This window comes from Thamnophis sirtalis, unplaced genomic scaffold (assembly GCF_051295495.1).
Source record: "Thamnophis sirtalis isolate CommonGarterSnake01/CBP01778 unplaced genomic scaffold, rThaSir2_p1.2 scaffold_6, whole genome shotgun sequence".
NCBI lineage: Eukaryota > Metazoa > Chordata > Lepidosauria > Squamata > Natricidae > Thamnophis > Thamnophis sirtalis.
This window is the reverse complement of record NW_028261386.1, coordinates 23,278,925-23,306,119: the sequence shown is the minus strand read 5'-3', so window position 1 is coordinate 23,306,119 and position 27,195 is coordinate 23,278,925. Positions and strand designations below refer to the sequence as shown.

At 40.4% G+C, this 27,195-nt stretch overlaps 1 protein-coding gene across 1 annotated transcript; it reads right to left on the bottom strand.

Moving 5' to 3' along the window:
• Positions 1-857: 857 nt before the first annotated feature.
• Positions 858-6,656, bottom strand: LOC148044902 (pro-opiomelanocortin A-like). The gene is given in 4 exon segments (XM_087717411.1): positions 858-1,289; positions 1,291-1,427; positions 3,189-3,585; positions 6,525-6,656. Coding segments are annotated over 4 exon segments (714 nt in total). The 3' UTR covers positions 858-1,241.
• Positions 6,657-27,195: the final 20,539 nt, after the last annotated feature.

The window sequence follows — 27,195 nt, the reverse complement described above, 5'->3', positions numbered from 1 at the left end:
TCATTACTAGAGTGGAACACACAAAATTATGCTGATCATAATCATGTCCCTGGACCAATAAATTTTAAGTTGGGATATTTTTCTGTTAGTTCAAGCAGTAGTGAATAGGAATTTAATTCAGCCATTAGGAAGAACCCAAAGTCTCTGCACCAAAGAGTAAAATGACAAAGCTTGAATTTGGGACAAACTATAGAAACTATACACCACCCTCACTCATTCTGATACTGTGAAGTCTGCTATTCTCTATCTCTCATCTGCTGTAAAGTTAGACACACCCCCTCCCCCAAAGAAATAACAGAATATTACTATTATTATTATACTTAAAATGGTTATTAGGGCAGAAAACCGGTTGCTAAATTATTTGAATGGTTCTCCTTGTTGTACTCCATTTTCTGTATCAGCCTCTCCTTGGCAGTTTTGATGAAATTGTTGATAGATTTTTATGAAACCAAGGAGTCAAAACTTGTTATGTGGTTCTTTTGCTTGGTTCTCAAGCACATCCTCTTTTTCAGTCAAATTGTGTCCAGGTGGTGTATTCACAGAACGGTTCCCCACCACATTTAATAACCAATATAATGGAGGTGGTAGGGGGGAAGATAAATATTTAGAGATGGCATCTTAAAGAGATGGCATCCCTCGAGATATGTACCTAAAGGTAATTTGGCTTTGCCTGCTTTTTGGTCTACTCACTTCTGGACTAACTCCTGGCTTACAAAGACAAGTCCAAATATAGTTTTCCCCCTCCAAAAATAAGCCTTCTCTTAATTTGTCATTCTTTTTTTAATGATGAAAATTGCACTTCAAGTGACCAAAAGACAACTTCAGAGACTTGGTTAGTTTGCAAAAAGAATGTATTAGTAGTAGTATTTTATAACTTTAATCCTTTCATTTACAGTATTGTACAGCTGGTTTAAAATATAAAAATAATCTGTCCCTCTGAAAGATAACTACTCCTTTAGCTCTTCTTCCTGCTTACTTGCACACAATGGCAGATGTCCCCTTAAAGATCTGCCAACCACGCTCCCCACCAATTATTGGTATATTCAAAACCAGAAGGCAAACGCGAAAGTGTCTCCTAAGCAGTGAGTTTCTTATTTAATAAGTAGGAACAATGAAAATAAATGATATCCGTTAATAATATTATCATGAAATATGTCAGAGAAATTCCTATGTGAGGTGCCCAGACCTTTTTCCCCATGGCTACAATGCCAGGGTGGGGTTGGTCCTCATCTCCCTCACCCTTACTGGCCTTTCTTATAAGCAGTTTTGATGATGGCATTCTTAAAAAAAATTCACTAGAGGAGTGTGACTGTGCTCTGAGGTCATGAAGCCGCCGTAGCGCTTCTTCTTGGACAGGGCTGGGGCGTTCCACCGAAAGTGGTGCATCTTGTAGGCAGCATTATCGTTTTTAATTTTTCTCAACAGCGACAGCTCCCGAGGGACATAATTATATATTTTTCCACAAAAGAATCCAGAAACGCGATTATGCAAAAATTTCATAATAATAGTTTGAGAGTTGATGGCCAGGATCTGATTGTCTTTAAAGAAATACCATTTCAAATGTTAAAGGCAAGAAGAGACTATACCTTTCTAACTAAAGTGCTTAGAAATTATCAGATTCAATATAAATGGGAGGCTCCAGCTGGTATTACGGTTACATTTGAGAATCAAAGATTTCGTCTCAACTCTGTTTCGGAGGCTCGAGATTTCTATTACAAGACCTTGAAGGCGGGGCTTCCTGACTCACTTGGAAAAGAGGAGAGACAAGCCGAAGGAGAAGGCAAGCAACAGACCACATGGCTGCAAGATGGAGGGGGTAGCTTTTTCTCCCTCGGAGAAGCAGAAAAGCGGAGATCGAGGATTTAGACATTCTAAAATATTCGCCAAAGTTGTGGGGGTTTGCGACCTCTCTCCGGTAGAAAAAGCGGAATTTATTGGTGGGGTGATACTGAATGCATATATGTAAAATGAATGCAGAATGATATATGTTGTTTAAATTCTGTTAGAAGGGAAAGTTGGATGAGATTATTATAAAACAGAAGGTAAACTGATTCTTGTTGAAAGTATTATTTGAATATGTGGAATGATCCATGCTATTTAATTTTTATTAGAAGGGAAAGCTTGGTGAAATTATTTTGAGCTAGATTTTAAACTAATGTCTGCATATTTTGAATTACTGTTTGAAATTAAGGTTAAGAAAGATTATTTACGCTGTTTAAATCCTATTAGAAGGGAAAGTTTGATTATTCTTCTGTAAAGTAATATTTGAATATGTGGAATGATCCACGCTGCTTAAATTTTACTAGAAGGGATTATTTTTGAGCTAGATTGTATATTGATGTCTATATAAATTTGGATAAATGTTTATCTGAATACAAGGTTAAGGAAGAGGAACGGGAGAGTCTACAGGAGGTCGGGGTAGATAACAAAGAAGCAAGAGACGAGAATAAAATATAGATAGAATGACTTACACTATTTAAGCATAGATAAAGATGGGGGGCTGAGCTTAACACAAAGAGTTCTTTTTTTTTCTTTTTTCCTTTTTCTTTTTTTTTTGTTTTTCTTTCCTTCAATATATTACTTTTATTTTTAATCCATACGAACATAAGATACTTTAGATAGAAGGCATTGCCAGGTGTGGGCCCTGGGAAGTCGGGAGGATTAGGGATGGGGATTTATGGGGGGTGGGTGGGTGGGTATTAACATAGTCTCAATAAAAACAAGAATGCACTTATATACGGTTGTTTTTTTTTCCTTTTTTTTCTCTTTTCTTTCTTTATATTTTTTTCCCTTGGTTTATTTTATTTTTTATCAGATTATAATAAACAACACTTGAATAAAGGAATACACCAAGGAGGGAGGTAGAGGGAAAGAGGAGGGAGGAGTAAGGAAGGAGTAAGGGGAATGTAAGGAGGGCGTGTTGGGAGTAAGGGGAGAAGGAAGGTTTGAGGGGAAAGGGAAGTAGGAGGGGAGTGTTAGAGGGAGGAAAGGAAAGTTGGAGGGGGTAGATGGGGTGTATGGAGGATGGAAGTGTCAGGTGGGGTTGTGAATGATGAGTTGTGTTTTCTTTTTTATTTTGTTTTAATTTTTTTTTCTTATAGCAAATACTCTGTATATAAGTGATTGTAAAATGGAATGTGAAAATGAATAAAATATATATTCAAATTTTTCTCAGCTGCTTTTCTTAATGGTTTCACTGCTCTCATTTTCCTCCGGGGAGTCAAGTTCGGGATAACTCTCCTTGGATTCAACTGCTGTCCCATTTAGATAGACTCTGATGGGTCGCCTCTTTCTGCCCACTGGCTTTCCCCATCGGAAGTGCTCCATTCTATAGGACCTCTTGCCTTTTTGCTTTTCACGGGACTCTTGGTGGCTTTCTGAGTCTCCTTCCCAGCTCTCTTGGGTTTCTGAAGAAGCCGAGAAGAGATCTGCACCAGAGTCACCGGAAGGGTTCTTTATTTTGTTGCCTAAGCTGTTACGCTTCCCAAATTTCTTCCAGGGGATTTTCTTCTGCTGCATTTGACCATTTCCTGGATATACTGGAGACTCATTTGAGAGGCCCGTTGTGCAGGCCCTGAGGCACTCCTGCAATGGAAACAGGTGATAGGAAGGGAGATATTGACTTCAAAACTAACCCAGATTCCAGGACTGGCCCATGTTCCTCCCCAACCTCCCCACTGTCCAACTCTATTGCGAGCTCCACAGGCCGCTAGTGGACCACAACAGATACTGACTTCAAAACTACTGTACAAAGTTTCAATTCAGCCTAAAGCTCCTTCCTCCTTTTCTCAGGGTTAGTGCCTCAACAATGAGAGTCAGGCTCACCAGCAAATCTGCCAGGTGTTTGTTAATTTGCAGGCAAGTTTTTCTAAAGCTGAACTGTTTGTATTTAAATTTAATTCAGTCGTATTTAAAATCTTATTAGTGCATGGATTATGTGTTCCTTTAAAGTAGGAAGCAATTTGGGAGAAGGCTTTCATCTAAGAAGAGTTGGCACTTCCAAAAAGTTGACTGACTCTCACCTAGCCAGTCAAACCACTTTTTTCATATCTACTTTTGCATCCTGCCACCAAAGGAATTTCCCATGTGTTTCACTTGGTCAGGAACCAGCAAAAACTGCTTTTCTAAGTGATGATAGGTGGCCAAAAAAAGGGAAACTTTTTTTGGTTTTCTATTTCCCACTTACGAATTTCCAGCCATTGTTGGAAATTGGATCCTAGACTAGGTGAGATAAATGGTTTGAAATCATAAATGAAGTTAGATAGCAAGACAGAATTACTCCTGTCAATGCTTTACATCTCCACTGGATTCACAACCTGCTTTTGCTTCTTAAAGAACGTTCAGAATGTGGTCCTTCTCTCCTCTGTGAACATCCTGAGCTTCCAGACATCCCTTTCAGACTTACCAGCAGTTTCCACATTGCTGAAGCCCTCCCACCTCTAATCCATTATAAATGCCTCATGCCCCCACTATTTTCCCCAGCAAGAAATAGTTATTTTGATCTTTCAAATCTGCACAATTACTGACTTTGCTACTACATCAAGAAGCTCAGCCTTCCTGTAATTCAGGTCAGGGTTCTGTTTTCCTTTGGGAGGGTATTCTCATCATATACCTCCTCTTTCCGTGCTCAGTTTAACTATTTCATTTCCATGGGGAAAAAAGTCAGATGCAGTTTCAGCAATCAGTTTCCAATGTTCTAGTGTTGGGGGGGGGGGTAGCACTGCCTGACACCACCAGTTCGTTACGAGCTTCCCATAGGTTGCCATTTGGAAAGATTTTGCCACCATTCTGCTAACATTTGGGGTGTCCCTTGAGGTTTTCAAATACATGCAGGCTTGCCGCCATGCTGACCACAAGGGTACCCTTCCCTTCCCAGCATTTCTATCAGCTCTCAGATGTTTTTGTTGTTGCAAACCACCAAATATACACAACAATGTGGTAGAAGAGCAATATTTTTCTTTTAGCTGGAGACGAGGGACTTCAACTGATTTGTTCAGGTTCAGGAGGCAAGGTTCAGTTATCAGCAATCAAAAAAGGTGTCAATTATTGACATTTATTGGTTGGCATCTCGATGAGCTCTAGACATACAAAGATATGGATCTGCTGCGCATACTGACATAGGTCTGAAAAAGCTAATTTTTTCAGCATTTTTTGGCTTTAATTTTAAAATGCATTATAAATGCTTAATAAATGGAAAGATTGGTGGTCTGGAAAAGAAGATCAAAGATAATACAATAGGGAAATTAAAATCCTATTTATCAGCTATTCGGTGGGTAACTCAGCCTAGCTTGCTTCTGGTACACTCTTCTTCCATAGTCCCTTACATCAGTGGGTTTCCCCTCTGTAGCTGGATTATATCATCTGTACCCATGGACTACATTCCCCAATGAAAGGGGAAGATTTCTGGAAGAGTGGGGCTAAAACAGATGGATTAAACTTCAGCACAGCTTACCATTTTGCCTCAAATGAAAACAGAAATGAAATAAAAACAAGAGATGGAAAGTGTGTTCCCCCTCTCCTAATGAAGTATCACAGCACTCTCAGACTTCATGCACAGAGAAAGAGAAATGATAGCAGCAGCAGCAGCAGGAGGAGGAAAGATTAGATAGGTAGATAGATAGATAGATAGATAGATAGATAGATAGATAGATAGATAGATAGATAGATAGATAGATAGATAGATAGATGATAGAGTGAGTGAGTGAGTGAGTGAGTGAGTGAGTGAGTGAGTGAGTGAGTGAGTGAGTGAGTGAGTGAGTGAGTGAGTGAGTGAGTGAGTGAGTGAGTGGAGGGGGGGCAGGCAGGCAGGCAGAGAAACAGACATGGAATATGGTCTCTGACTGCAAAAAGTTTCCTTGTACTGCTAAGGATCTTTTCAAGCAAACATATTGCATCATCACAGTTCCCAATTTCACAACATTTTTAGAGACAGCAGGAGTGAAGACAAAAGAAAATGCTAAGAAGATGTACTAAGAATGGGGACAAAAGGAGATGCTCTCCACATGCCAGCCATCATTGCTGGTAAAATGTCAGGAGATCTGTTGTCTAGTTTAGGTCAGTAAACTCTGAAGCTCAACATTGCACTACAGATACTGGCCAGGGAAGTCTAGATCAGTATATAGATAATAAAGCATGATTTTTAAAAATATTATTTGATTTTAATTATGTAATGTGCCCTCAATCAGTTTTTTTTTAATAGCATACATGGCTCTCTATGAGCTTGGTTCTTTTCTTGCAGATGTTTCATTATCCTAACTAGTTAACATCATCAGTGCACTGGTGAAGTTACCTAATTTGGGTAAAGAAATGTCTTCAAGACAATAACCAAACTCGGAGAGCAGCAAGGACAATAATCTCCATACAAACATTAATAATCAAATTCCATACAAACATTACAAGGCATTTTCTTGGGAAAACCTGAATTTAATTGACAACCTTTTCATTGGATGGTCTAAGTTCTGTACCATCTCTTCCAAATACAGCCATCTAAGAAAAAGAGGGACCTAGGTGAACAGTCCACTTACCTTCATTTTTACTTCCGTGTCCATGTCCCAACACCAACTGTCATCCAAACAGCGGCTATGCACTCCTGCCACTGAATGGATGAGGAGAACTCCCATAATGGCCCAAAGACTACTCCACTGGGAGTTCAGCATCTTCACAGAAAGAAGACTGTTTCTGCTGAGACAAAAATATTGGCCACCAAAGAAAGCAAAGTAATATAGATTAAGGAGAGCCAGTCTGATGTAGCAGTTAAAGCATCACGCTAGAGATTGTGAGATTGTGAGACTGTGAATCTTTGTCCCGCCTTAGACACAAATCCAGTTGAGTAACTTTGAGCCAGTCACTTTCTCTCAGCCCTTTGCAGAAACTGCAAAATCCTAATTCCCTCCCGACTCTCAAAATTTCCACTACGGGTTCTCCAGAACCGGTCAGAACTGGCTGAATACCACCTCTGGTTTCCTAGAATATTTTTGCGTATTTGCTGCCTTGCCATGAATAGAGGTACAACCTTCATGAAAGAAGGAAGATCACTTGGTATGTTATTTTATCCAAAACCCAAGTCCCAATGGCTGAAATAAACGATTACTATGGTTTATGATACTATAACTATGTCCAGTACCCAACCACCCCCCCACCACTAAACCAGCTGCTAATTCTACAGAAACACAAAAATGAAATTTATTATAAAAGAAAAAGGGATGGAGCTAATCTTCTTGGGCAGTAGGCTACCTTCCCTAGACTATTTGTACTATTCCACCATCACCCTGTCACCTTCTACAAGTTATCTATAAGCCTATTTTCTACTTACATTTCTATGCACATTAAAAATTATTACAAATCTCCTCCAGATGTTGGGCAAGACTGTGTCATTATTCTTAGCAGGTATTTTCAAGAATGTTCCTATAAATAAACACATATGGTGCAAGGGAAAAGTGGTTTTGATTTTTTCCCCCTCTCTCATTTCAACATTTACATTTCAACTTTTCCCCTCCATTATTTCAAGGTCTGCTGAAACTTTCATAGAGCCATGTGGCTCCAAACAGAAAATGACTAGGCTGCTCTCCAGGGATGTCTGTCCTTCTACTACCAAGTTAGTTTGCTAGTTCATTCTAGAAGATTAATATTACAATAACAGAATGCCCGTTAAAAACTGAAATCTGAAGAACTTGATTGTATTCTGGAAGGAATTGTCTATTTGTGAGGTGTTCTTAGTGCATGCACGTAACTCTGAAATTTGTGAAGATGCTGTGGGAGAAACTTAAGTATGCCGGATCCGATGTGGGTCGGTCATTGGGACCAGAGATTTAATCTTCTGAATTTTCGGACTTTTGCTGGAGCTCCTCAGAGAACTCCTCTCTCATTCAAAAGTGTTCTCATCAGAATACAATCTTGTGAGAGAGAAATTCCCTGGGGATGGGCTCCAACATGAGCATAAAACTTGGAAGATTAAGAGCAGCCTAAGACTGACTCAGATTGGCTCCTGCAACATTATCCTGGGACATGTATATTTGCCTCCATTCGTGAGCTGTAAGGATCTTGGCAATTGAAGGAGATGCTGTCTTGAAGCTGTATAATTAAGAAATGAATAAGAAACTTACAGGATCAGTATCTGGAGAATTAAAGTGCAGCTAAGGGAAGAGTATTACTTACCTGTTGCTGCCACGAGAGTTCTCCCTCTTCTCTCCCTCTCTTCCTCTCTCGGTCTCTCTCCCTTTCTTCCTCTTAACAACTGCAAGGTTTCAGCTGCAACCCCAGCCCCTTTTTATACCACACAAGCTAGTCTTTAGTGCCAGAGTAACCTTCCGGACAGACCTTTTGAAGCAACAATAAAAGGGGAGGTGACCAGGAAAGCTCCAGGTGTACAAGAATGGGAGAGATTAGCAGGCATCCACCAAGATGTAACGTAGGGACAGGCTCACGAAAGACAGCTGGAGGTGGAGGGAGGATTAGCACCCCAATGTGAAGAGGACTACCAGAATTAGGCAGAGGAAAACTTCCCCCATTTTAGCCCCTTAAATTGGTTGTGCAGATCAGGAGTAGACAGGTGATTTTTTAATTAAAAACCAGATACCCCTTAGTAATAATGGTGCATTGGTTCATGGAAGTTTAACACACTTTTGCATGCATATTGCACACATCTGTTCAATACTATCTCTCCTTTTTTCCCCTCCCTTTCAAAATTGCATTTTGTAAAGTTCCTTTGCTCAGCTTGGCAAAAAAAAGAGAGCCTCAACTGGTGGTCCATATGGTAACGTTTGTGTACCACTCTGGTCAGATAGATTTCAGATGACATGACAGTAGGATGCCATGTCTCTCCAGCTACAGTCATCTTAAGCAATCCCCTCTAAAATTCCCTAGTTTTTAAATGATGCCTCCATCCCCCAAATTATAACTGCAATCAGCTCTAAAGAACTTTATGGATTTCCCTTCCTATTCATCTAAGGGTTTCCAACTTTTATTTTAGATTTCCTCAATAATCTAAAAGCACATTTCACTAAATGTTTAACCAAATTAGAGGGGTCTTTGTTTAGAAAACACCTAAAGAATTTTTAAGGAATATGAAAGAATATGAAAGATGCCTTTTTGCACATGAGCTAAATGGTCACTCGGGACAAAACAAATCCCCCAAAATCTTGCTTAAACTGAAATTTGAGGAATAACAAAGGACAACCCACCATGTTTACAAATATTTGTGAACTATTTTAGCATATCTATGTTAGAATAGTTTAAATTATTTAGAGTAATTTAATTTAAAAAAAACCATAAAAAGAAAACATCTACCTAATGCTTGGGTTGACAAAAATAAATATGATGATGATGATGATGATACCAACTAGCCTACAAGGAAGACCAAATGAAAAACAGGAAAAAAAACATGGCAAGGCAAACTGTTATGTAGTCAATACATAAATACTAGGCAAAACAGATAACAACATATCCTGGCAATGGCTAAGAGTAGAAAATTTGAAGAAAAGGGCCAAGGGGCTAATTCTGGCTACACAAGATGAATCCTGTAGAAAAAATGCATACAAAGTCAGAATTGAGGAGGCAACAGATGCCAAACACTGCCTCTGCAAAGACCCTGAAGAAACACTGGATCACCTAGTTTATCTGCGGCAAAAAGATCACACAAACTGACCCCAAACAAGAATATGTCAAAGTAGCAACAATGGTGCATTGGAAAATCTGTTAGAAATACCACTTGCCTGCAGGCAAGGACTGCTGGGACCATAAAATAGGCAAAGTAATGGAAAATGAAAAAACTAACATGCTCTGGGATCTCCAAATTCAAACAGACAAGCACCCTTTCACGTAACACCCCAGATTTAACAACTGTCAATAAGAAAGAGGAAAAAACCTGGATTAGTGGACATTGCAGAATCAAGAGACAGCAGAATAGAACAGAAAGAAATGGAGAAAAATCCAGAAAATAAAGACCTACAAATAGAAGTAGAATGACTGCAGCAAAAGAAAGCAAAGGTATTACCAATAGTGATTGGCATCTTGGGTTCAATCCCAAAACATCTGGAGCTTCTCTTGAACACCACTGGCATCTGGCTGACTGTGCAACCAATCACAATAATGTTAGGTTTACGATCTGGTTCTGATACTAATGGATTAATTGTGTAATCATAAGCTTGCCACACAGCCCAAACATTTGGCTCCCCAGTGTGAAGTATATCCTTTCCATTTTATCTCAAAACACTAGCAAAAGCTAGGGGTATTTTTTGTTTTCATTTTAGCAATTGAATGATGTATTTAATTGTCCTTTATTTAAAGTAGATTTAATTTTAATTTTAAATTGCTGGCCAGCATTGCTAAACAGTGACACATCGGCAAACATGGGTGGTGTGGGGAGTGTATCCCTCTATCATTCTTTTATCATTTTATGTATCTTCCAGAATAGGGATATTGTGTTCCCTACAAAGATGCATTTAGTGAGAAAAAAGGAGATGCCAGTTGCTTTGAGTAAATAGAAATGGGAAAGTGCAGAGATTCCAGAATGAGAGGATCCTCATAGAAGAAAAGAAGATTTAAGTGTGTCATTTATAGAGGGGTGAATTAAAAAGGATGTTGAAGGAACATCCTTCAACACAAAAAGGATTGCTAGGTCTATACGACTATAGATTTAGGTTAGAATAGGGACAGAAAGTTTGAAGTGTTGCATTTTGGAAATCTAAAGTAAACTGAGAGAAAAAAATAGGAGGTAGATCATTCATTAACAGAAGATGACAAGGATTTTTTTTTACTATGGCCCCATACAGTAAACTCTGTCAAATAGGCTTCATTGATGGAATATGGGGAGAATACATTTGGTTGAAACTTAGTAAAACTTAAGAATATTTCATTAATGGAACTATTTTGTTTGTTTGTTTGTTTCTTTGTTTGTTTGTTTTGTCAAATATACAAGATAACAGTTATAAGTATAAACATGAACATGAACAAAGGAAATGAATACAGATAAATTAGGACAGCAAGATTAAAAGGCGGTTGTACTTTAATCACACTCACAACCTGACTTTTCAAACTGCCCCCAGGCTGCTTGCAGATAACTGGCAGTAAAATACAAGAGGAGGCCAATTTTGTATATGTGATTTCACTTGTAAAGTTGCTTATTAGTCATCTTTTATCTTAAAATACATGAGTCATAAAAATGCTAACATATGGCTAAGACTCTTGCAGGCTATTATCACTGCTATTATCACGAAAGCTATCTGTAGGGAATTTATGCTAGTGGAAGATTCCATGCCAGCATTAGGGGCTTCCAATTTTAGCAGTCTGAACTATCTTGGGAAACTTTATGCTTTGATGGAAGGCTAGTCAAAATGGGCCCAATCAAAGGCCAAGCTATTGTCTTGACTTTTACCTTTGCACATCTCAACAGAAAGTAGTTTGGGTGTCTAACTGGTAGTAACAAATCAGTTTGAAGATCCAAGGTGGCGCAGTGGTTAAATGCAGCACTAAAGGCTACTTCAGCTGACTGCAGTTCTGCAGTTCGGCTGTTCAAATCTCACTGGCTCAGGGTTGACTCAGCCTTCCATCCTTCTGAGGTGGATAAAATGAGGACCCAGATTGTTTTGGGGGGCAATATGCTGACTCTGTAAACCGCTTAGAGAGGACTGAAAGCCCTATGAAGCAATATATAAGTCTAACTGCTATTGCTATTGCTAGTTTCACAAGGATGACATTCAGAGCAATAAAGAATGTGGATAAGGGAATGCAGAGATAGAGAACCACGTTTTAACCACTACGACAGTCTCTGTGCAAATTGTGTTCCTGCTATCCTGCTTTTCTTTTCTATCCTGCTTTAGCTTTTCTATTTCTGCCAAAGTTGAATAAACTGTTGAACCAAGAATATTGCATTAGAATTTAAATTTCTGTTGTTATGTGCCTTTAGCTGGCAGTTCTATATTTTTTCTTACAAATTAGCAAATTGTATTTTAAATCTGTCTTTCAATACATCTCAGAGTACACTTGGAATATTGTACCCAGTTTTTGTTGTTACAATACAAAAAGATATTGAGATTCTAGACAGAGTGCAGAGAAGAGCAACAAAGATGAACAAAAAACATATGAGGAACAATTGCAGGAATTGGGCATGTCTACTTTAACAAAAAGAAGAACTAAAAGTGACATGATAGTGTTCCAATATCTGAGGGGCTGCCTAACTCTTCTATTGGTCAGCTAGAGGAAGAGTGCATACTAGTTCAAGGTCTTCCAAAGTTAAGTGTAGCAAAGTTGGTGATATATTTCTGTCAGAAACTTTTTCCCCCAAGGATGTGGTTGGAAGATTGTGGCTTGAAAACCTTCTTAGTAATCATATCCTAGTCATGTTGGCTGTTGCTGATAATTGCAGCCAGCATTCAAAATGTTTATCTTCCCCTTGTCTAATAGCCCATCGAAACTGGTTCAGCATAAAAGCTAAATGGAGCAAGTAGGTACACAGGTTTCTGAACAGGAATGGTTAGGAGAAGAGTAATTGTTCCCACCCATTCCTCAGCTCATATATCTCAAAACATTCATTTGGTCCCATATGAAATTGTCTTCGGGATTAGAGCAGCCCTTTATCCCATTCTCTAGTATAAAATATGACTCACTGAGCAATTATGAGGAAGACTTCTCCTCAAGCAGCTGATAAGAGAGAAGGATTTTTGAATGAAGTAAAAGTATATGGAGTGCATTAGTCTGAAAACAATGGGAACATTGTGCATAAGATCACTCTCTTCTCGGAAAAATAAGGTCTGAAAGGCAAGATGTTGCCTTGTGAAGGAAAGAAAATGCTACGATCACACAGTACTTTCTAAGATTTTCTAAATGAGGCATTGCAACATTTCTTGACAATTACATACACAGTGTAAGTATTTAAAGAAGGAATTGGGCTAAGTTGCCTTTGACCTTGGCAATGTCAAGGCTTTCCAAATTTGCTGAATCAAAGATCAGGGCCCACCGGCACAAAATGAGCCATAGGACTCAATAGTCACACAGAGTCAAATGAAAAGAGGAATGAACTTGAAGGAGAATCCATAAATAAGCTGCATGGTGATTTTATTTTCCTTCCCCACTCTAAGATATAAAGTAGCATTCTGATTTTCTTGTCTACCTTGCTGCCTTAAAAGAATATGCTTCATGTTCACATTAATCCCTTATACTTTTCCTCAACTTTAAATTCTGCTAGTCAATTTATTTGTTCACAAAGAGTCATCCCTCATTACAACAAAGTCTTCCTTGTGTTCAAGCAAAAAGTAAATGAGCATGTTTTTTTTTTAACATAAAAGGATGATAGCTGTTAAAGGGTTGCAATAGTAAAGGTAAAGATTCCCCTCGCACACATGTGCTACTTGTTCCTGACTCTAAGGGGCGATGTTCATCTCCATTTCAAAGCTGAAGAGCCAATGCTGTCCAAAGATGTCTTAGTGGTCATGTGGCTGGCATGACTAAACGCCAAAGGCGCACGGAACGCTGTTACCTTCCCACCAAAGGTGGTCCCTATTTTTCTACTTGCATGGAACCGGTTCTAAATGGCACTGTGGATTTGTGGAACCTCTTCTGTAGAAGAGGTTAGAACTGGCAGGAACCCACCCCTGTATATATCCCACCTTTAAATTAATCTATTTTCTATGCAGACACGAGGCACTAACTCATAAAATAAACAGGCCCCAATTGTGCAACATGTTAGGCCACAGAAAGCAAAAACAACAACAACAAACAAACAAACAAACAAACAAACAAACAACCACGGTGTTCTATAACCAGGGCATCAAAGTTGGGAGGTATTTATTTATTCAACACATTGATATAAGTGTCCATCTTATATCAATCTCTAGACATCTCCTAACCAACAGTTAAAAGCATCAATCAAACCTGAATACATACCTCTATTTATTCAAACCACAAACATTAAGTTGGCATTAAGGTTAGATAGCCGTGAGGATGTTATTGTTCCTGTTGGGTGAGTATTTGATTTGTTCCTATGGACTAATATATATTTTTGCTGATACTGCATTTTTTTCCCTACTCTTTTACTACATAGTTAGTTGCCCGGAGTCATGTTTGCAAGTTGGGCAGCCATATAAATTGATTTAGTACATAAAATAAAATAAAAAATATGCAAGTGAGAAGTTTTGAACTGATCTGGTTAAGTACATTATGCAATCCAGACTCAGGGTATTTAAATGCCTGAAAATCATTGCAAAGATGTGGCCCAGGGGAGTGAGGATGTGATGATGCAGCCTGTGATGTCCCGTCTAACCTACTTTCCTATTCATATTTAAATGCGACTTTCTGCCTCTCTCTCCCCACATAATCTGTGGGGGGGGGGAGGTGCAATGATTTGTGAGGGAGGAGTGTAAGTAGAGAAAAGTATACAGGTAGCCCTTGACTTCCAACCACAACTGAGTTCAAAAGTCCTGTTGCTAAGTGAGACAGTTGTTAAGTGAGTTTTGCCCCATTTTACAACCTGTTTTGCACAATTTATTTCAGTGGTTCAGTTAGTAACACAGTTGTTAAGTGAATCTGGCTTCTCCATTGAGTTTGCTTGTCAAAAGGTCGCAAAAGGGGATCCCATGACCCCAGGACCCTGCAACTGTCATAATTATGAGTCTGTTACCAAGCCTCCAAATTGTGGTCATGTGACCACAGGACTTGCAATGGTCATAAGTTCAATTTAGATTTCAAAATTTTCCTAACTCTGTTGGTGTACTCTCGCCTGACAGTAGTTTTTATTTCTCCATGCTTGATGTTATCCAACTGCAGAATGCCTAAGTATTTGTAGGCTTCATTTTCTTTGCATTTAATTAATTGGCCATTGGGCATTTCAATTCCCTCACATGCAGTGATTTTGCCCCTTTTTATGGATACAGTGGCGCATTTTTCCATGCCAAACTGCATTGAAATATCGGTGCTGAATACTCGGACTGTGTTTGTCAGTGATTGGATTTCTATTTCTGACTTTCCATAGAGTTTCAAATCATCCATATATAATAAATGCGAAGTTTTTTCAGCTTCTTTGGCTGTTTGGTAGCCTAATTTCATTTTTTTTAAAGATTACTGATAGTGGGATCATCGCGATGATGAAGAGAAGAGGTGAATCACCCTGGAAAATTCCTTGCTTGATATTAACCATTCCGTAGTTCTCATTCCCTACTGCCAACTCAGTTCTCCACTGTTTCATTGCCTTTTCAGTAAAAGATGTAATATTTTTGCTAATGCCAGTTGTTTCTAAGGATTTTATTATCCAACTATGTGGCAATGAGTCGAATGCCTTTTTGTAATCAATCCAGACCATATTCAAGTTTGTTTTTCTGTTCTTACAATTTTCTAATATCATTTTATCAATTAGGAGCTGATCTTTTGTGCCCATGCTCCTTCTTTTGTTGCCTTTTTGCTCCACTTTTTTTTTAACTAAAGATACAATATTGCATGCAAATATATTGGAGAGTAAGGAAGGTATTGACATGATAAAGGTTTTGTTGATATGATGAAATCTTCTATCTTTCTGTAGTATCTTAATATGGGACACTGTAGAACTTCTGCCAGTGGTCAGCTGAATGGATACACTAACTGGGTCCCAGTCTGTTGTTTCTGAAAACCTTTTGGCTCTTATTTTTTTTTAAAAAGTACCAAGCAGCTAAGAGTAACTAATGAGGATGTCATGAGTTTGGAAGGATCTGAAACACTATAGAGGTTAATAATCTGGAAAGAACAATATGAGCATCCATAAGTCTTGAACAGTAAGATCTGGAACAGAGGAAGTTCCCTTGTAATGGAGATAAAAGTTGCAATTATTATTGTATATTTCTTATAATTATCATTCAAATGAACAACAGTTCCATACAACTCTTGCAGTGAGGTTAAGGGCAGATTTAAATTTTGATTAAATAAATAAATAAATGTAATACTCCTGCCTAATTAAATATCTGATCTTGGCTTTTTTTCATTAAACAAAATCCCAGTATTAAAAGTCCTAGGTAACTTTTGTCCATATTTGAGATTTCAGTTCACTGTTACAACCTAATGTTAAATCATTTCACACAGTAATGTTTGTGAATGAATGAATATCAGTGAAAATCACTGTAAATTACAGTGGAAATTCTCATGAACATTTTTGGGCAGGAAATCTAAAATCTGGACCATAGCGTTTTGGTTTCCAAGAAAGCATAAGAATTTAAACTTTATTTCTTTCTTGAAATAACTTTGAGAGCCCGGGTGGTATATGTTGGACTAGGATTGGATACAATTGGGTTCAAGGCAACCTTATCTATGGAGGAGGAGGTGCGTACGCGGAGCCATGCCAGCTGGGCAACTGGTGCTAAGAAACCGCCTCACAGCTTTTGAAGGGAGGAGGGGTGAAGGAGTTGCCTTTCAGGGACCCCAAAATGGCGGGAAACCAGCCAGAGTCTAAAGCTTTCGGCAGTTCCAGACAAGTGAGGCAGGGAGCAGAGACTCAGGGGCTTTCCCTCGCTCCCCTTGCAAGGGAGTAATAGGCGTCGTTTTTGCATGCCTGCCTCTGCTGGACTTTGTGCTCTTCTCAGCGTGCTCCTCGCAACTGCAATAGACGTCCAGAAGTGGCGGGGGGCTGTCGGGCTGGAAACCCAGGCCCCATTAGCCCCAAAAGCGGCTTCTGGACATCTATTGCAGTCATGAGGAGCGTGCAGATAGGAGCGCGAAGTCCAGCAGAGGCAGGAAGATTCTCAGCACTCCCCAGTCACTTTTACGGCTTCCTGATCCTCCATCGTTCGCTCACTCTTTTGCCTGCCCGGACAGCTTCGCTGCCACTCTAGCTACCTCCATCAGTCCATGCCCAGAAGCTGCAGTGACATCATCAAGATGAAGAGCGAGAGGGAAGAGCCTGGCGGGGAGAGGGCCCCACCACTGCTTAGGCAGGACTCCGAGGCCCCTTCGCTTCCAAGCTATTTCGTCTTGATAACGTCGCCGCAGCTGCTGGGCAAGAATGCACATAGGTAGTCAGATGCTGGCTGGGAAATTCTGGGAGTTGAAGTCCGGACATCTTCAAGTTGTCAAGGTTGGGAAACACTGATCTAAGCTCTCTCCCAGCTTTGAGCCACTGGATCTTAATGGGCTGTGATCCAACTGCATGGCAAACAAGTTGCAGGATCTTGCCTTCATCTATTGTCCCTGGTTTAAGAGATCAATCAAATACCAGAGGTTTTTTAGGTTCTGAAATATGATAACATTAAGAAAGCAAGAGGAGGAAACTAGTTAGATTATCATTCATCTTAATTTTTTTTTTAAAGTACACATCAAGGTAAGAGCAGTATGATGCAATAAATTAATTCCATTTTCTCAGTACAATATTTTTTATAGGAAAAAGAACTTTCTGTTTGGTATCATATGGAATTCTGATATTTAGTGAGCATGTTTTAAGATGATATACAAAATGTTTGATATGCAATATCCACTACCTTTCTTTTATGCTAAATGTAACATGAATATTGTCAAGATGAAGGTCATTTTAAATGTGGAAAAAAATCGTAGATGGATGAATACTTCTAGCTGGATCATAGATGGGAGACAGTGAAATGAATGTACATTTTATTGGCATACTTTTATCTATAGATGCAGATGCTGGTGAGTCATAAAAATTGTGTGTGTGTGTGTGTGTGTGTGTGTGTGTGTGTATGTATGTATGTATGTATGTATATATGTATGTAGGAATTCTGGGAGTTGAAGTCCACAAGTCTTAAAGCTGTCAAGTTTTCTAACCCCTGGGGTTTTTTTCTAAAGGGTTAGGGGTGCAAGGGTCTTGTAACTTGACAGCTTTAAGACTTCCGTGCTTCAAATGCCAGAGTTTCTGAGCCAACATTTTGGTTGCTAAGCAAGAGCGTTGTTAAGTGATTTCACCACATTTTGCAAATTGGCCACGTCCACCTAGTTACATGACTGCCAAGCCACTCCCACCCGGTCATATGACTGCCAAGCCACTCCCACAAAACAGGCCACACCTACAGAAGAGGTTCTAAAAAAATTTGAAACCCACCACTGCTCAGCTCCCATTCTAAGATATAAAGTAGCATTCTGATTTTCTTGTCTACCTTGCTGCCTTAAAGAATATGCTTAATGTTTATATTAATCCCTTATATTTTTCCTCAACTTTAAATTCTGCTAGTCAATTTATTTATTCACAAAGAGTCATCCCTCATTACAACAAAGTCTTCCTTGTGTTCAACCAAAAAGTAAATGAGCATGCTTTTTTAACATAAAAGCAGGATTGCTGTCATGTGGTCATGTGGCTGGCATGACTAAATACCAAAGGTGCACAGAACACTGATACCTTCCCACCAAAGGTGGTCCCTATTTTTCTACTTGCATTTTTACATGCTTTCAAACTTCTAGGTTGGCAGAACAAGTATCAGGCGCTCATTCCGTTATGCAGCGCTAGGGATTCAAACCGCCAAACTGCCGACCTTTCTGATCGACAAGCTCAGTGTCTTAAGAGTAAGGAAGTTATTGACATGATAAGGGTTTTGTTGATCTGATGAAGTCTTCTACCTTCCAGTAGCATCTTAATATGGGACACTGTAGGACTTCTCGCAGTGGTCAGTTGAGTGGATACGCTAACTGGGTCCGGTTCTTTTCTTTCTGAAAACCTTTCAGCTCTTTTTTTTTTAAGTACCAAGCAGCTAAGTATAACTTATGAGGAAGTCATGGTTTTGGAAGGATCTGAAACACTATAGAGGTTAATAATCTGGAAGGAACAATATGAGCATCCATAAGTCTTGAACAGTAAGATCTGGAACAGAGGCAGTTCCCTTGTAATGGAGATAAAAGTTGCAATTATTATTGTATATTTCTTATAATTATCATTCAAATGAACAACAGTTCCATACAACTCTTGCTGTGAGGTTAAGGGAGGATTTAAATTTTGATAGATAGATAGATAGATAGATAGATAGATAGATAGATAGATAGATAGATAGATAGATAGATAGATAGATAGATAAATAAATGTAACACTCCTGCCTAATTAAATATCTGATCTTGGCTTCTTTTCATTAAACAAAATCCCAGTATTAAAAGTCCTAGGTAACTTTTGTCCATATTTGAGATTTCAGTTCACTGTTACAACCTAATGTTAAATCATTTCACACCATAATGTTTGTGAATGAATGAATATCAGTGAAAATCACTGTAAATTACAGTGGAAATTTTCATGAACATTTTTGGGCAGGAAATCTAAAATCTGGACCATAGCATTTTGGTTTCCAAGAAAGCATAAGAATTTAAACTTTATTTCTTTCTTGAAATAACTTTGAGAGCCCGGGTGGTATATGTTGGACTAGGATTGGATACAATTGGGTTCAAGGCAACCTTATCTATGGAAACTCTCTGGATGATTTGGAGTCACTAGTCTCATTCAGCCCAAAATATTAGCTTCATGGAAATTTCCATTCTACAGCAGTAATTGGTCCCAGATTTTTTAATATATTCTTTAAGCAAGCAGATTTGAGATTCCTAGATTCAAAAATTGTTGTGGTGTAATGCACAAGGAGCAGGAGCAATTCCTGGTGTCCTGCCAGCTTTCCCATAGACCTTCTTTATGGGAAGTTGGAAGAGAGCATTGGAAACCTTCCTTCCTTCCCCTCTCCCTTGCTCCCTCCCTCCCTCCCTTCCTCCTTCCTTCCTTCCTTCCTCTATCCATCCACTCCCCTGTCTTCCCCTCCCTCCTTCCCTGTTCCTTTCCTCACTCTCTTTCTGTATTAGCCTATTAAGTACTTTAGCTGCTTAAAGAGGGTGGTGCTATTCAGATCTGGCCAGTGTGATTTTGACCAGAATTGTCAGTCATTGTATAAACCACAAGTGTCTAATGATTATTATTGAGTAGGATCTTTGGGGATAAATATTGGATTTTGTTCAATATTCCAAAAATGTGTTTCAATGATTTTCAGACATAGAAAAGCGCATACCTTATTTTCACCCATATAACCCGCCCACGCAAATAACCCGCCCACGCGAATAACCCGCAGGTTTACAAGATCGTGTAAAATGTTTTCCGTATACCCCGCCCACTTATATAACCCACGACGAGTAAGGGAGAAGGGAAACTGCTGAGATCGGGGGAAGAAACGGAGGAGAAAGCCTGTGCCAGCTGGGGAGGAATTGGACGGCAGTTAATCTGTGTAAAAATTTTTCGTATGCCCCGCCCACTTTTATACCCCGCGGGGGCGTGCTGTGTATGTAAAAAACGCATACCATAATTACCATAATCCAGATTCCATCAGGCATTCATGTAGAAGATGATGGTTTTTCCATGTCTTGATCAGATGTCTTTCCCTTAGCTGTTGGAAAAATGGTTGGAAATAGTTTGAAATAAATTGGTATGGTGCAATCATTCAATTATCTTTCTGCACGAAATACCATTCAGTGTAACCTTTGTATATGGTTTCTACTTAGGAGAAGAGAAGGATATGAATGGATCTAATAACACTTATTTATCAGGTTGGTTAATGAACTCACCTTCATAAAGCAGCCACAGGTTCCTCTGGTAAATAATATGGCACATTATCCTTCCATTGTCCCTCCTTCTTCCTCCAAATGCTTCCTTCTCTTATAATAGTATCATTTCTATTAAATCATGCCAGCAATATCTGAAAACATTTCAGATTTCCTTTCTATTAATCAATGTTTCAAGTATGCTCAAACCAAGGTCACAGTGCTTCCTTTCAGAGGCAATTTCTCATGTATTTGTACGCAGTGGTGAAATTCAAAAAGTTTCCCTACCAGTACTGTGGGCACATGGCTTGATGAGTGTGGCTTGGTGGTCATGTAACCAGGTAGGCGTGGCTGTACTCACACACAATGGCCCCTGCAACAAGCAGGAACCTCACAGACAATCAGGCACAGCTGATTGTCTCATGGCTAATCATCGGAACTTTTTAAAAACTTTTTAAAGCATTTTTTTACTACCAGTTCAGGTGAACGGTAGCATCTTTTACCACCGGTTTGAGTTGTTATAAAACGGGAGACACAAAAATAGAAATGCAAACATGCAACCACAATTCTGCTTTGAATTAAAGGGTTTATTATTTCATGATTAGTTCAAACATGAAAATGCCAGATATTTACATCAATACTTCAGTAAGACTGCACTTACATAGGTTGGAGTTGCAACACGGGTCAGAGATAGCAGCTAGGTCCAGTGAGGAGCAGCTACCAATGGTGTCGACATGATCACAAGCCTTCATTTTTATACCTTTTTTCACATACCGTCTGTTTCCCTAGAATATTACCCAGATAACTTCCTCTTCTGGCAGAGCCCTCCTCCATTTACCGTACTTGAATGTACCCATCTGAGATCTGCTACCCTCTGCAACTTTCACTTCCTTGTTCTTTCTTACTGACTGTCACTGACCGTCACTCTCTGCAAACACCCGTGTACATTTGTTACTTTCAGTTCCTCATTTCCCACTATCTCATTCTTCTTGCTATAAATATATCGATATAAGTACAAACCTTGCGGAAAATGCAGACACATTAGAAATATTAGTCTGGTACACTTTGCAATTACATTAGTTTAAACTTTGGTTCAGTGAGGCCTGCAAGCTCACTCCTAGGCCTATTTGCTTTGTTTGCAAGCTGAGGTAAAACAGACGCCGTGTTGCGATAGAATCGTTTAATAACAAGTCGATGTTAGAACAAGCAACAAGCAACAACAGGGGCCGCCTGACGGCTATTTATATGACAGCTGTCAGGCAGGTAGCCAATCCGAAAGCAGCAGTTTCTGCGCCCGCCAACAGGCGCGCTGGAACCAATCAGGGAAGACCGGGCGAGTTCGGCCCAACTCCCGATCGTAGGTCGGAGGACTTAACACGATTACCTGCAACTTTCCAATGGATGTTTTCTCCCCTCACATGGTGGACTGTCCCAAACCGGTAGCATTTCACCCCTGGTTGTATATCTGTGTGTATGTCTCCCTCTATGTGTGTGTTTGGTTCTCAGTGAGACTCATGGGTAGAGTCAGAAAACGAAGTACTTGATGAGAGACCCCTTTCCAGGTGAGTGTTGACTCACTTCTCAGTCCAGGCCAACAGTGCCTGATTCATTCTCAGAAGACAAATGTGATGACCTTTACATTCAAACAGGTAATTTACTTGTTGCATGTCCTTCCTCAGGAAGCTGCAGTGACGAAGTGGAAAAGCAGAACCATCAGAAACTCCAAATAGAAATATTCAAAATGAACTCCTGTTTTAGAAAGAAGGAATGCACATATGAAAGCCACCAGCTGCTGCAGAGGGAAGCCAAATAATATTTAAGCTTAATAATATCACGTCGTAATGCAACCTTTTTTTTTTTTTTTTTGCTTACAGTCCTGGACGCACCTTATGGTGCATTTTTCAAGAACATTTGGATCATAACAGGTATCGGTAAACCCTTTAAACTGCAGGTGATAGGACCTAGCAAAACTTGGCTGTTTTTGCAAAAACCCAGAGTCAAAATAGGGTCAAACTTAGTTTGTAGATTGTTTGAAAGCAAGCTAGCTTGCAGGCCCATCTAGGAAGAAGACAATGGCTTTGTATCATTGCCATGAAAACTGCATGAATGTAGTTTTAGTTGTTAATGAGGTTAACTTTACATTTAAGTTATTTATAAGATAATATGATGATGCAACTGTGTCTTTTACTTTACTTAGTCAGAAAATCAACTAGGAAAACCCACCCCACTCTTATCACATAGAAAGAATACAGAAGAGAGGTTGCATCTAGCCGATGGGTCAGTTGGTGAATTCTAATTCAATTAAGCAAAATAGACTCTTTAATTTAATAGACTCTCCCCTTCCCTTCTCCACCAACATTAAAGCATGTGATCACGTTTTTCTGTTCAGGGCTCAAGCCATGTGGTCCTGTCCACCATTAAAACCATCTTTCCAAGCAGCCTCCATGTCTCCAGTGTCTTTTTCCCCACTTGGAGCCGAACCCAGAAGGACATTTCTTCCAACAGAGCCTCCCCTCCTCCTCGATGCATGGAGGCAGGAGGCGGCAGTTTCATTTGTTGCCTGTGAGCTCCCGGGGAGGGAGGGGGCCAGCAGCCAAGCAAGCGTGCCAGGATCTGCTGGCTGCCTCCAATGTGTAATTTACTCATGAGTAGGGTGGTCCGCAGCTGGCAGATTGCTGGCTTGCTTGCTCGGCTGCTGCACCCCCCCCCCCTGCCCGGAGCTCACAGGCAGTGAACAAAATGGACCCTCCAGATCTCCTGCGTTCAGCTCGGTGCAGCTTGAGTTGCTGCTTTCTTTGACCTTTTTTTCAAAAAAGGTTTACAGCATATTTTATTTCCCATCTCCAATCTGAAACATAAATTTGCGAAGCCACGCCCACAAAATAAGCCATGCCCACAGAACCGTTAGTAAAAAAAATTTGAAACCCACCCTTGGTCTCAGCTAACAGGTTTGGTTAAAGCTTGGACTGCTCTTGGGCAATCCTTATTGTGGCTTAATGGCTTTGCATGGTGTTGGATCTTGAGTGAGGGCTAATCCTATCACTCTGCCTTTCTTTCAAAATATCCTGTCTTGAATGGATTATCAAATCTGCATTTCTAAAAGCTGGCCTCAGTATCTGCAGGGGGCAGGGAGATTGTGTCCACTTTCTGTCTTTTAAGATCATGTTTCTCCATTTCTCCTTTAAGGAAATATAATATTTTGGCTTTTTAATATCTCCCAAATATTTCATTCTCCTGGGGGTTAGGTGCTGACTTTCTGCACCTCCAATCTCTTTTTTTCAGTGATAGTCACAGAATGGCTGCTATTATCTGAAGAACTCTGACATCAAGAGATGTAATGGAGTAGTTTCATATACCTGGAAAGGTGGGGTCCATTACACCTTCAAGAAGATCTACCTCACATTTCTAACTTTTTCTCTTGAAGAAACTGAGATTTCATCTCAATTAATGACAAACTCCAGCATCAGATGGCTACAACTACAGTCTCTCCCTATTGAGATGTCACTGTTAGCCATCTTCATATAGGCGTCCCTAAGAACCCTTGATGACAGTACACCCATGCAATAATGCAATGATGTATGGAATGCAATTGTGGCTTCTTATAGACATCCGCAGCTTCTAGGGTAGGATTTATTCTTTTATTTTATTGTTGTTTTATTAGCAAGGCTAGTCTCGCTAGCAGAGATAACTAGAGGTTGTATGGTTGATTGGAGGTTGTGGTGGCCTAGAGTTAAGAAAAACACTACCAATGGTCCACTGGCTGTTGAGATTTCTAGGGAATTATTACATCCAGTGCTGTTAAATTGAAGTAAGCACTGACAGGCTGGGGAGAAAGATGGGGAAAAACAATTCATCTCCCTTAAGAAAAAGTGCACATGCTTACTTACAGTGCCATCTGCTGCCAAGCAAGGGGAATTGCTTCATAGGGGAGCGGAATGGCAGATAGACAGCTGACCTAGAAGGATAGGATAGGATAGGATAGGATAGGATAGGATAGGATAGGATAGGATAGGATAGGATAGGATAGGATAGGATAGGATAGAATAGAATAGAATAGAATAGAATAGAATAGAATAGAATAGAATAGATCTTCTAGTCCAACCCTCTGCTCAGGCAGGAAATACCATTTCAGACAAATGGTTGTCCAATCTCTTCTTTAAAACTTCTGGTGTTGGAGCATTCACAACTTCTGGAGGCAAGTTTGATCAGACCAGGGGGGGGGGGTGGCTGGAAGGGTGGCTGGGGAACTCCAAAGCAACTGGATACTCTAAAGGGATGGTATTCCCACTGAGAGCGCTAGTGCTAGGAATGCCTATGTGAAATGCTCTGACATGTCTTTAAAGAAGCATTCATTCCTCTGGGCCTTTGGAACTCCAGCAAAATATGCCTGATTACCCTTCAGTAATCCTTGGTCATTGCTGAGTGTTCCGGGTGGTGTACAGAAGCTTTCAATTCAATATAGAGCATCTACCATTAGTCATTAATGGGTCCTATTCACTGCAAAAACAGTGTCAGTTTTCTCTTGCATTACAGCAACTTTAATGTTCATTACATGGGTTTTGGAATTGTATTCCCTTAAAATTCATTTCCTAAAAATTGTTCTCTGGTTTTGCATGTTTGGGATGAGGGGTCTTCTCCTTGGTGTATTCTGATATCTGTTCCATAAAAATTGGTTAAACGTGCACAGAGAGTTCCATGTGCTTCCCAAAAGCTTTTTGGTGTGTCTTCCTGGCAAAAGGGCTGCTGGAGGGCCGCTTCTATCCACAGCGCTGTGGGGTTTTCTGACCCATCCCAAATAAGAACTCGGTGTTGGGTTCAAGAATCGTTGTTGTGCATGTCAATGGGGGGAAATAAAAAGGGGGAAGCGGAAATCCCTGGCTAAGGAAGAGAGCGTGGAAGTGGACGGTCCCGTCTAGGGCTGTCATGAAGCCCCCATTGAGCTGCAGTTACCCACCCACCCCAATACCGAACTGATCCCGCCTCCCAATTTCTCCGCTTCTCTCTGCTACGAATTCTCTCCTCTTTCAGGTGAAGTCACAAAGGACTCTGCCTGGAGACCGATGACGCTCAAGCAGAGAGAATCCCCATTGGTGCTGCCGCTGGTTCTGGCCTTTCCCGCCTCCAAAGTCCGAGATCAACAACCACAGATTCCTCATCTGGGGCTGGAAGCATGTGGCTGGGACACACGCACATACACGCGCGCGCACACACACACATACATACATACATTTAGGTGCTGCGCTGGATGCGAAGAGGGTGGCGTATCCATAGCCAAGGAAGACTTGGGAAGTCACAGAAACTCCCCAATCCGAAAAGAAGTTACAGAAAGCAATCAGCTAAACAAGGCAGAGGCGGAGAGGATCTGCAGGGATCTAATCCTGCCGGATTCTCTCCCCAGCTCCCCCGCCCTTCCCGGGGAAATCCTCCCCTCGGCTCTCTCGGGAAAGGCGCAGCTTCGCTTCATGGGGGGGGAAATGCTATTTCCTTCTTTCAAACACGCGTCTCTGTTGCTCAGAACGCCAGTACGAATCGGCTCCTTCAGACTTCCCGCTCCTCCACCCCGATTGTGTAGGGATCTCCCTCTTTCTTTCTGTGGGCCAGGATCCCCTCTTTTCCTTCCAAAGCAGCCCCGAATGAAGATCCCGGAATAAAGTTTCGCCGTTTCTCCTCCGCTTTCTGCTCTTTTCGGAGAACTTCGATAACTTTGTGATAAAGGTATCCTCTGATACCCATTATTTCACACGCCTCTCATTACTTTCTCCATCGCCAGTTGTTGCTGACATAGTCGGGGGGGGGGAGAGAATCTGGCAGCCCCTGTTAGTTTCTTAAACTGATGTGTCCCGTCCCGTCCTCCGTCCCCCATGCATTCCTTCCAAGGTCCTTTTGGCTGGAGAGGCAGACAGGAGCTAACACCTGCCTTTTCCAGAGGTGTCTGTGGATGGAAGCCTCCCTGGTGCTTTCTAGGTCCTTGACAAGCTTCTTTTAAATGTAGGTTTTCTGGTCATGAAAAAGAAAGTTGAATGTGCTGGTTCAACACCAGTTTATATTTGTTTGAAAGACTGTTTGAATCTTATGCTGCACAAGAGGTCAATTTATATTGGGAAGGAAAGTTGGGTTCTGCCAGCTCTATGTTTCTGATTTGGCCATTACTAAGTGAATTACCAGAAGGGGTGTGTGTTTATACTCCAGATGATAATGAGTTTCTTAGAGCCAGGCTTTTACTGTTTTTACTACTTTTATTAATTTTTCAACTCTACACTGTTGCCCTGACTGGTTGATGTTCTCAGATCCAGTTCCCTTGGGTTTTGCTGTGCAATACACCATGGGATGATTGGCATAATTTTGTCTGTTCCATTCTTGTTTTGATAGCCCCGGCTGCTTCTTTGGGATGCCCCTGGACAAGAGAACTGAAAGTTTATCAGTCACTTTCCCAGCCATGCCCTTGCAGCATACCATTGCTCCTCCAGCTTCACCTTATGACCTTCTTCTCCCATGTTCCCTAGGGCTCTTTTATTTTCCAGAAAAGGCACAAGGGAGCAGTTGCCTTAGCAAGAGCGTTGGGAGAAGGCCCTCCTGTCACTGTCTCCCTCCTTTCCCTTTGTGTTTGTCATCTGTTAAGCAACTTCTTGTTGTTGTTAGTGGCAAAGTCGTGTCCGACCCATAGCAACCCCATAGACAACATTCCTCCAGGCCTTCCTGTCCTCTACCATCCTCTGTAGTCCATTTAATCTCACGCCTACT